This window comes from Wolffia australiana, chromosome 11 (assembly GCF_029677425.1).
Source record: "Wolffia australiana isolate 7733 chromosome 11, ASM2967742v1".
Taxonomy (NCBI): Eukaryota; Viridiplantae; Streptophyta; class Magnoliopsida; order Alismatales; family Araceae; genus Wolffia; species Wolffia australiana.
In genome coordinates, this window is record NC_135845.1 from 1,039,062 (window position 1) to 1,051,251 (window position 12,190).

The following is a 12,190-nucleotide window of genomic DNA, read 5'->3' on the forward strand; positions in this document are numbered from 1 at the left end:
AAACATACTATTCTTATGTCTCTTCCCATGAAAGGCTTTCATCTTGGACTTGTAAATATTTGATATCTGATCAGCTTCCTCTCTTATTTTCTGTGATTCATGTAACTGCAACATTCTACTTTTTCCTACATCATCTAGAGAAAAGTTTAGTTTCTTTTAAACATAGAAGACTCCTTTTTTAAAAGACTCCTTTAAACATAAAGGAGTCTTTTAAACATAAACTTTTCCCATAAGGTCTCATAATTTTCTTCAAGATCTTCTTGATTTCTCTGTTGCAATGCTCTACTTGGATATTGGTATGAAATGATCAGGTGTGAGGACCCAGTGCACTGAACCGCATTTCATCAAAAAATTGTAAAGCTTCATCCCTTATTTAGTAAGTCAAATGGGAAGCTTCATCCCTAATAGTAGTTCAATGACTTCAAAATATGGTAAAAAAATAAAAAATAGAAAGACTTTACTATAATTTCTATATTTGTCCTAGTAGTTATGGCCTCCACCATGTAGAGACATAGTCCATGACTATAAGAATATACTCATGACGAAACTCAATTCCCGATTATTGAAAAGTTCAACCAAATAAATGGGTGTTAGACATAGTGGAGTCTCTTCCCAATGTAAAAATATGTTGTTTAAGCCATTATTTTGCAAGAGAAACGACCTCCACTAGGTCTGAATGGGAGAATTCTATTACCTACCTACTTTGTTCCTATGGTACACATTTCTTCAGAATTGTTTCTACACCTTTGTAGGCTAAGTCAGGTTCTTCTTAATAATTAAACCAAATCTTCTAATCAAATTTATTGATTTTATTCAACTTCCAATCGTTGGAAACTACATCTGAAACAAGATGTGGGCAACCTATCCGCATCTTCAAATATTTGGCAAGACTTCACCTGAAAAAGTGTCAATACTAGTAAAATCATTTGGTTTAACTCTCCTGGAAATATAGTGAAGAACTTCATTTTCTCACCCTTTTCTATCTCTAACTCATATCAAAGTCACGTACACTTGTATCTCTAACTTCAGTTTTTTCTGAAGTAAACATTTCAAAGTTCCATGATTCAAATAAATTATTATTTTACTTTCAATAAAACATGACCTAAAGTTATTTAACTCAAAAACTATGGCTAGTAATTCATTTTTAGTTGTTGAATAACTTACGTAAGTGTCATCATGGTCATAATAACATAATAAATTACCACTGGTTTCTTATCCATCATATGCCTCAACAGCGCTCTAAATGTGTAATCATTAAAATACAAAGTTCCTTTAAAAGCCAAGCTCAGGTCTGGAATTTGGAGTGTAATACTTGTACAAATGCTTATTTATTTTCTGAAAGTCATCCATGACAGTCTGATTGAAAATAAAATCAGTATCTTTGCAAAGACAACAAGGGAGAGGTTTATAAATTGTTACAAAACTCTGAATGAACCTTGTAAACAAACCTGTGGGGGCGAGGAACTCCTTAAGTTGCATTAGGTTGTTGAAAAGAGCCAGCTCCCTGAATATATCTATCTTTGCTTTGTCAAGCCTATAGCCCATTCATCCTTACTTGGTGGCCCAAAAATATGACCCCGACACCACATAATGAGATTTCTTCATTCTTAGTACCAAGTTATTTTCAAGACTAATTTCAAATACTTTAGTTAGACTTGACATACAAGATTGAAACAAGTGTTTACGAACTGAAAATTTATCCCTGAACAACGAAATTAAAATATAAGTTACATACATGTTTGGAACATGGGAGGAGCATTATAGAAACCAAAATGCATTCATCTAAATATAAATGTTACCATCGGGCATATGAAAGTAGTTTTCTGTTGATCAACGGGATGGATGTTAACTTGATTATAAATTGAATAACCATCCAAAAAATAAAGAATTGGCTGGAACTAAGAGCTCTGATGCTTCTGTTCCACTCCTGCTCATAACTCAAAAACAAATGAAATTATATCATGAATATTCTGCCAAAATTTGATAAATAAAAGGTAAATTATAATTATGTTTTGTAGTCGCTGAAATGAATATTCTACAGTCTATAAAAACTTTTCAGCTGGTGACTACTTTTTTGAATATATACACCTTTTTAATTAATTTCAACATATATTCCTGATTTCAAAGGGATGATACGACCTGTACCCATACATGAACTGTCATAAATATAGTAAATAATAGGAACATCCAAGTATTTTAGAATTTATTTTTTCTCAAAACCTACACCTGAGAGTTTAGCTGATGTTGGCTCTTTCTATAAGAGTAATATCCTTCTTCCACTAAAATCATGTGTTCACACACATCAGAAGAAATTCTATATATATATAACATTTTTAGTTTTCCTAATTGTTTAAAATATTTAGGAATGCACGTTCTTGCATACACGTTAGATTAGAGGAGACAATAACAATGAGTGATTGATTAGAGTTTCAAAATGCATTTTTCAATGAAAAAGTAACAGCTTAAGCCAACGGAGTTGGTGAGGATGCTACTTAGGGAGTAAAAAACAGATGGTTATTATTCCTGGCTCGAATATTGAACTGTATAAGATATTCCCTTGATTCATCTTAATTTTTCTACAAGAGCTCACATGTGTTACATTCTTCTCGGTTTTCCTTGTAAATCAGCAGCTCCACTTACTCCTCACCAACCTTCAAAATTTGTTTTTTTTCCAGTCTGTAATTACCTTTGTAGTGGTAAGAAATGGGGAACCCAAAATAAAAGTTGTAGCACTAAGATTTCCATTCACGTTCATACCTGCAACCATAAAGTCAACATGGAATGTATAAGTTGAATATCCAACCATGAAATCTTTAATATCCATGTATGTCTCACCAATACTCCAGATAGACATAGATCCACACACATTGGTTCAAGCCCTCTAAATTTTAAATTGTCAAATAAAGCTCTAGGTATTAATTTAATTGGATTAATAGATCTCATGGCCAAAACATCAGTGTAGAGCCATTCAATAAATATTATCTAATGGATCCATGTTGAGATGTGCGTGCAACCTCATTCTTTATTCTTACCTAAAAGAAATGAAGATTTATGTTCCCATTTCATTTCATTTTCAACATGAAAGAAATTATGACCACTCAACATTGTTTCAAGTTGAGCAAAAATGTCAATGACTAAAATGACACATGCTTCTTTAACAAGACAATGGGTCATAAGGAAGAAGAACTACAACAAGTACCTAAATGAGATATCTCAAATGAAGCATAATGGTGTTTCAGATATCTATGTGATATAGACTTGTTTTGTAGAGATTCTACATCATGGGTATTGGATATTAGAGGAGCTTCTCATATTCAAAAACAATTGTAACTGCTGAGAAGTAGGAGAAGGCTGCGCAAGGGTGAGGTAGAGCTGAGGGTAGAGAATGGCACTAGAGTTGCTGCTACCCTAGTGGGGCTTTTTAGTTTATGTGAATTAGGTTCTCTATTTGTATTATATTTTTATTTTTAATTATCCTAGAATTTTTCTACCTAAAAAATTAGGTCGAAAAAATTGGAGACACAGTTATTTTTTTTGGACAGCTTAGGTTAATCCTTAATGTTGTTTGGGGGTGTCGGTCCCGAGGTGATGATGTGCCCTAACCAAGTTTGTGTGAATGCCCCCCAAGCAAATCACTTGCAAATAGGCGTAACAAGGATACCAAGAAAAACAAAAAATCGATGAAGCTTTGTCGTCCTCAACCCTCAAAGGCTTCCACGGAATGATATCGCTTGATCTACTTCAACTTGGCCCCCAAAGCCTCTTCTTATGGACCCAAAGCCTTAACCTGAGTGATCACAAAGATCTAGCAATAGCAATATATTTCTGAATAATGTATTCTCCTCAACAGCACTTAGTATTGATGGCTACCTAAAATAGTATTCAAGACAAGGACCAATTTTAAGTATTTCAACAAGAATACTTTTGTGTCAATTTTTTTAATTCAGATATAAAAATTCATAAATATAATTATGACTTCTCTTTCGTAATACCTCCTTTTTTGTGGTCGTTCTTTCTACAGTCCTCTTGTCCTACGCATTTTTCATCGGATGAAATTCTTGGTTTGCATTCAACCTTTGATGCTTAAAACTCAAATATCATTTAAATCCTACACCCCAATTTAATGATTCTACCTTGAACGGTTTAGTAACACAAATTCGCATAACTGTTATCTCACCAAAGTTCAAAAACAAATCAGATAAATCTCCAGATATCAATCTTTCCACATTATTAGTTTACCGCTCGATTCCTCTGTGTCCAACTTTAGAACACTATAACTCTTTCCAAACTCAACCAAATGATGAAATTTCAACTTCTTTAGCTTTGTATGGATATAGCAACAATTCATATGTGGAAAAATGTCAAAATAAATATAAAAATTATGTTAAAAGTTATAAACTTATCAGAGGGTCGAGGATGTGTGAAGTTTGGATCCAGCGTTATTTTCATTGAATCTTGAAATACCGAGCACTAAAAACCACAATTCCAAGTTCTATCGACTTGGATTGATGTTAGCAACAAATGATATCTTCAAAGAATGCTCAAAACCTTCTTGGAGTTTATTCCAGGAACTGAGAGATCTCTCTAGCTTTTGGACCGCGATTTTCAAAGGGCAAGGAGAAGGAAGTTTGAATTAGGGTTCAAAATTGTATAAATGGAGTTAGAAACCCAAAAAGGCATAATGGTAATCTTTCAAAAGTGAAACAGTCATATGAATTGATTATGATTAAGAAAAATAAAATAGTAATAATTTAATTTTCATTTTGTATATTTATAATTTTTCCATCATTTGAAAACAACTTTCAAGAGTTAAGAGCAAAAACTAGACATTATGCCAACGATTTTGAGTTTTAAAATAATCTTAAACTTTTAGGTATTTTTACCACATATTTTAAATAAAGATATCCCATTGGATAATTATATCTTCATGTAATTCATTTTCATTTAATCATCAATAAATTCTGCCTTAAAAATGTGAAGGTAGTAAATAGGATTTTGGCTAAGTTATTCAACAAATCAGATGAAGACAAAATCACACAAATACCTGTACAATCTTAAGTTATATTTTTATCTTCATATCATAAAAAATAAGAATCCTAAATACAGGATTTGACTTGTTCAATGTATTGTCAAACTAAGAAGCCTCTTAATATATCTAAGGTTCATATTTTATCTTCACATACAATCAGTCAACTACTTGAAAAATGGCTTATTTTGCTTTGATCACAACCCTAATTGAGGAATGCATCACTTTTAACGTTCATCAAAACACACATTAAAGCATTGTGCTAAAAATGCCCTTAAAGCTTACTCTCCGAGGCTAATGAACGTTGGGCTTCCTTTGGATATTTGATAATCTTAAACTTAGGATTTTAATTTGTCATTAGTAATTGAGATTATTGAGTGAAAAATATCTTTAACCATAGCTACTTAGGAATATTTAGCTAGTAATGAGTATGAATTGTCTCAACAAGGAGCAATGTTCAAGGATTTAATTTTCTTACAATTTTGATTAACTGTACGAGAAAAGATAAAGAAGATAATATAATAAGAGAGATAGAGAAATCGGGTAAAAGGTTGTAATAGTTGTAATACAAAATTAGAGTTAGCACAGAAAGATGAAGTAAAAGTAGAATTACAAGACATGCTTTGAGAATAAGATAGAGGACGTAACTAATACGATAGTGACCAAATGTGTGAACAATGTGATGGTAGAGCTAGAGACGAGATAATGGGTATATAACTGAGTGAAATAATGATGAAAAGATAATAATAAACCCTAATTAAGATAACATCAATGTTTAGAAAAGAGCAACGTAAGGCGAATATGATTAACTTATATCCTTATGTTCTACCACGATCGGGGCAATTTGCGAGTGCCAGTAAGTTCCCCCCTTCTCTAATGCTTCTTCCCACACACCCAAGACACCAAGAACACACTTGATGGATCTCAAAACTCACTTTCTATCAGCCTACACAGGTAGGAAGCAAGTTCAAGATGAAATTTACAGTGATCCAGACCTCTATTTATAGATCAGATAATATGGATGGAAAGAGGAGGGGGAGACGAAACAGTGCTGAAAGTTTCAGCTCAATCAGAGATGTAGATTGTTTGATATCACCTTTTGAAGTTGAAGCAATATTAGCCCTTGATATGTTTCTCTCTTAATCAAAGTTGTTGATGATTCCTCTTTTTCTATTTCTGTTATTAGTTACCATCACATCATTAGGAGTACACGCCGCATTGTCTCCCGCACTCGCGCTTTTTGGAGGCACCACATGTACATGTAGGGGGAAAGACAAAAGAGAATCATAATATATTTATTATATTTAAATAGTTTTACTTATTCTCGGAGCTGACATGGTGGCGCGTCAGCGCGCACCACATCAGCTTTTCCTTTTTAAAATCCAATCAGTAGCTGACTCACGAGTGCCACATTTACACGTCGTGCTTGTTGTGCGGCCACATCGCTTGCCGTTATTTCAAAGAAAAAAGGAAAAAAAAGTTATATTTTTTCAATTTTTTGCCTCGGCCCATGCTTACATTTATTCCAAAAAATGCCTCCTTTTTTTAATTGGTCCACATCGGCCTTCGCCTGAAACATTCAAAAATCAATTCATTAATCATAAATGCAATCATGGCTTTGCTAATCGCGATGCCATGACTGCTTGGCTAAATTATTGTCTGTCGCCAATCATTACTATCATTCGACAAATCGAACAGTGACACTTGGTGATGCTAAATTAGATATTCAAAATAAGTTCTAAAATCCATATTTAATAAAACAAAGTTCCAAAAAATACAGCTAAAAAATACAATTTAATAAAATAATATATCTTTCAAAATTTAATGTAAAAAAATTCCAAGAAATCATATTCTGACTCATAAAATTACATTCTTTCAGAATTTATTGTCCGAAAAATTTCCAAAATACATAAAAGCAGAAAATTCACAACATCATTCTAAAAATGGATTTGATCATTTTAAGCTTGATAACATGCATATGTAATAAATTTAATGCAAATACACATGTAATTATGGTTCAGTTAAGGTACTAAAAGGGCATGTTACAAATATTTCATGACATTAGAAGACTTTAGTTATGTTCCTAGTAAAATAAAACACATCATTTATCTTTCCAATTTGGATAGACTTGCCTAAATCATGAACGTCATGAGCAAGAGTTGTTTTACTCATTTTCATAGGAAATTGGCATATTTAGCAGCAATGGTCAATGATTATATCTGATATATGTTTATTATTACAATCTCCAAGTAGATGTCATCTTTAAGAAGAGTAAAAAATGTGTGAACATGATGTACTAATAGCATTTTGAGCATGCGAATATTAGAAATGGAAGATTATTCCAGTTGCATAAAGATGCATACATAGAAGCAGGTTTTATATCATACGATTTGTATAATGGCAAGTCGCCCAAATCAGTGTTCTCAGAGCATGGACAGCATGTCAATGCCATATCGATATCAGTAAGTGATGACATATCTGGTCTTATGCATGTCCAAGCAAGAGGTGTTTGTTTCTACTTCATTACTCTCATTATTCATTTCTCGAGATACGAATGGTTGTAATGATGAAGTATAAGTCCAAAGCATTTAAAAAATTTAAGAAGCTTAAGAATGAAATGGAGGAACAGTAAAAAGGAACATCATAAATATTTGATCAGCTCAAGGATTATGATATTTGACTACAGAATTCATACAATTCATAAGGATTTAATGGTACCCTTTAACTCACCTAACTCCTTCCTATGCACCACAGATCAATGGTGCATCGAGAGGAAAAAATGTTCCTTTTTGGACGTTGTAAGGTCAAGGATGATCTTCCCAAAATTATTACTCTTCGGTGAGTATTGTGAAGATGTCACCTAACAAGCCAGTGAGTTTCACATCATATTATATGTCGAAAGGAAGGAAATCCAACTTCACGAATGATAGAGTATGGAGTTGTCCTACCCATGTGAGGTGGCACTGACAAAGTCAGGTAGAGCCAACCACTGAGTTTTGTAGATTTTTGGATTATACAAGAGAAATACATAGACACTACTTTAACCACCTAGCAACAAAAAATATGTGTTGAAAAGAGGGCCATACTCTTTATGGCTTAGAGTAATATCTTCCATGAGAAGATAGTGACAGTAAAGCAGGAAGAAGGATCTCCAAGTTTGAACACAAATACTATCCTCTTAAATGAGGGCTCAGTTCCATTACATGTCCACGTAGATACACAAGAGCCACGTAAGTGAAACGGAGACATTACAGTTTAAGGATGATGATTATTTACTTATGATGAGGCAGTTCACGATTCAATATCGTAGAAATTGTGATAATCAATGGATTTGGTTGGCCACGTTAATAGCCGACCTGACAAGAGAAAGCCCAAAGCTTTTAAGACTAGTAGTAGACAAAAAATATGTTATTGCTATTGGCAAAATATATGTATAGCATACTTGACTGACGCCTATTGACGCAAAGTTTACTTTCATCCAGATATTTATTAAAGAAGGTAAATTTAGTTTGCATCATGTCAACTCGCAAAATCAGGTGGCTGACACATTTACAAAGTTTTTGGGAACATTGAGGGCCTTGTATTTGTGTGTGAAGCTAAGAGTTTGAAGCTTCGGCTGGGCACGAAAAAAAGTGGGGAGATTATGGGGGTGACCTTGATGCCAAGTCAAAGGTGTGCTGATGTTGGAGAAGTGGCGCTCAATGAATATCTATTTCCCATTGTTTCTGCACCATTCAATGAGTTATGATGGCGGAGATTTTATTTTGTGTGGATGGGTCCCATCTGTATTCATGCTGCTCTGTAAGACTTTCTTTCCTTCCTCCTCATTCCTTAGTCAAAAAAGAACGGGTTTCTACGTTTTGGAATAGAATCAGGGTTTTCTTTTCTTGTCTATTCCACACCGGCACGGTCTTCTTTGTGATGTTAAGGAGTGGCAGCTGGAATTTTATCCTCACCTTTTCTTCTTCTCTCCATATCAATACTTGGTAAATATATATTTCGTAATCTTTATTGCCCATGGAGACGGGACTTGATATTTTCTTACAACAAAAGATTGAAATGAATCTCTTCGTCAATGCCAATTGCGAGCCTTAATCGAAAGGGATGTAGGGAATGAGGGGGCAGATGTACCTTGGAGTGTCCTATTCCTTACGTGTCGTAGTGGATTATATTAACAACCATCAGAACGATTATCATGCTCAGAACCAATTTTCTCAGAAAATTTTGTCCACACTTCAAATTGTTAAGAGTGTTCAAAACATAAACTAGGCACATAGTTATCGCTTCAAAAAATGCCCTATAAGCTGCCGGAGAACAATGAAAACAACCCCCACGAAGCAATAACAAAGTGATGAGCGGTTACTCTCCCTCGCTGACACCTGATCTAACGACATTTGAGAATCAAAGTGACGCAATCTGATGCTTACCCCCATCTAACTCAACGACTAACATCCCTTTCTGGGTCTTTTCCTTGAGGCATCAAATAACGCATAGCCTTCATGTTACTCAATCGTATCACCGATTCACAACGAATTTTTCTAGTCTATACTCCGTTATTCTTCAAAGTTACCACGCTTTTATTGATGTTGACAACTAACAAGATAAGGTAAAAAAGTTTTATGTTAGTATCTTCCATTGTAGATTATCCATACATCGACGGAACCACTCTAGCCCCGAGTTGGCCCGCCGCCCGCCCATGTCCCCATTAGATTGCACCAGGTCGCAACTTCGGTCGCGGTTCAGAGTAATGCTCTAAACCTTTTCCACAAGACTATGCTAAAGCTGGGCACTCACTCCTCTACAGAAGGAAAACAAGTCACTCATTATGTGTACAACACAAGAACGTTCACTTAAAACGGAATGAGAGAGGGAGAGATCGAGAGAGTGATATTGAAGGAAATAGAGAAAGAGAGTGATTGATTGATAGATAGATCGATATAAAGTAATAAAGAGAGGGGGGGGTGATAGATAGATGAAACTAAATAAAGACAGAGAGGGAGTGAAAGATAGAACGAAGTAGAGAGAAAGCGAGAGAATGATAGATTGAACGAAATATATATATAGAGAGCGAGAGAGAGAGAATGATAGATAAATAGAATGAAATAGAGAGAGAGAGAGAGAGAGATAGATAGATAGATAGAACGAAATAAAGAGAGATAGATAATGATAGATAGATAGAACGAAATACAGCGAGAGTGATAGATAGATAGATTAAACGAAATAGAGAGAGAGACAGAGAGTGATCGATAGATAGAAAGAAATAGCGAGAGAGACATAAAGTGATAGATAGATGGAAATAGAGAGACAGAAAGATAGATAATATAGATAGAGGGAGGGGAAGAGAGTTTACGAGCTTGGCATGGAGGGAGACGGGGGAGGGGCGTGGGAGGCGACGGGATCGGCGAAGTCCTTGGGGTTGCCCTTGGGGTTGACGGAGAACCGGGAGAGCTTAAATGGGCTAAGATCGACGCCAGCGGCGGCTCCATCAATGGCTAAATTTGCCAAAATCCTTCCCACAAGCGGCCCCATCTTGAACCCATGCCCGGAGAAGCCGCCGGCGACGACCACATCCTTCCCAAACTCGCCCCCAAGAAAATCCAGAATAAAATCCCCGTCCGGCGTCATCGAATACATGCAAGACTGAGTTATCACCGGCTTATCCCCTTCCACCTTCCCCGGCATCATCCTCGCAATCCACGGCGATAGCGTCTTCTCTACCAGCTCCAACGGCGGAGACCAGTCCCTCTCATCCGGGTCACAAGCGTACCCCCCGTGCAGCGCGATCTTCACCAGCCCCGGAAACTCCATCGACGGCGTACCGTAAACGTACGGCTCGCCATAGCTCGCGAAGCTCGGGAACCCCTTCTCGGGCGAGAAGTCCCTCTCCCAGCCCCGCTTGATCTTCCAGTAACAGATGGTCGTGTGAAGCGGCTGCACAGGGAGAACTCTCCCGCTAACCTGCTCCACCAGCTTCCTCGTCCAAGCCCCGGCCGCGACCACGCACTTGGCGCCGAGGAACACGCGTCCGTCGGCGGCCGACACGCGGACCCCCCCCGCCTCCCCCGGCGCGATCCCCACGACCCGGACCTGGTCCCGGATTACCGCGCCGCGTCTCGCCGCGAGGCTCTGGAACATGGCCACGGCCTTGCTGGGCTTGACCACGCCGCCGAGCCCGGACACGGCCCCCGTCCAGCCGTCGGGGACCGCGAACGCGCCGGAGAACTCGCCTTGGGCGAGGTCCCGGACCGGGACGCCGGCCGCGGTGCAACTGGCCATGGCGAGCCGGAGGCTGGGCTCGTTAGCCGGGCCCAGGTCAAGGTGCGGGGTCTGGGTGAGGACTCTGTACCCGGCCTCGGCCTCGGCCTCGAGCCAGAGCCGCAGCGACTCGACCACCATTTTCGCGTAGAATGGCTCGGGATAAGTGGCTCGGATGGTTCGGGACTCGCCATGGGAGGACCCCCGCTGGTGCAGGAGATCGAACTGCTCCAACAGCAGCACGGTTCGGCCCTGCCGCGCCGCTTCGTAAGCCGCGCAGCTGCCCATTATACCCGCCCCGACCACCACCACATCCGCGGCTTCTGCCATCGCCATCTCTCTCTCTCTCTCTCTCTCTCTCTCTCTCTCTCTCTCTCTCTCTCTCTCTCTCTCTCTCTCTCTCTCTCTCTCTCTCTCTCTCTCTCTCTCTCTCGCCTCGATGCTTCTTCTACAGCGCTATTTATAGGCTTCTCAGCGTCTGGCTACAGGTGGGAACTGGCCGGCCGCGTCTGATTGCCCACGGCGGCGTCGTCTCCTTGGAGAATTAAAAATTGGAATTCCCGAGTCAATGGTGGTCCATCTCCTGGAGTGACCTCTGCACTAGGGCAGGACGGAGCCAAATAAGAGGAAGACTTCGCCGTCATGGAAGCAAGTCAGAGATTGCGGCCTCTTCAGAGCTGTCTTCGTTTCACACCTGTCTAAACCTACACCGCCATCCGCCATGATAATGGCGGTGGCCTCTTCTCCTCTCGAACCCAAATCCCCCCCTAGTTGTAGACTCTCGACTCTAGAAAATTCAAGTTGTAAGGAAGTAGCTTTGGTTTTTTATTCTTGTGTTTTCATCCTTCTATGGCGTGGCATGATGTAAGGAAAAGCTCAACGTCGATTCTTCCTTGGCGCAACATGGAA

General features: G+C 38.3%; 1 protein-coding gene across 1 annotated transcript; it reads right to left on the bottom strand.

The window, feature by feature from the left end:
* Positions 1 to 9,579: 9,579 nt before the first annotated feature.
* LOC144709376 (FAD-dependent oxidoreductase family protein) lies at positions 9,580 to 11,686 on the bottom strand. The gene is made up of 2 exons (XM_078582920.1): positions 10,377 to 11,686; positions 9,580 to 9,824 (listed from the first exon to the last, which is right to left on the bottom strand). Exons 1-2 carry the CDS (start codon positions 11,615 to 11,617, stop codon positions 9,803 to 9,805), a joined length of 1,263 nt encoding a protein of 420 aa, XP_078439046.1. The 5' UTR covers positions 11,618 to 11,686; the 3' UTR covers positions 9,580 to 9,802.
* Positions 11,687 to 12,190: the final 504 nt, after the last annotated feature.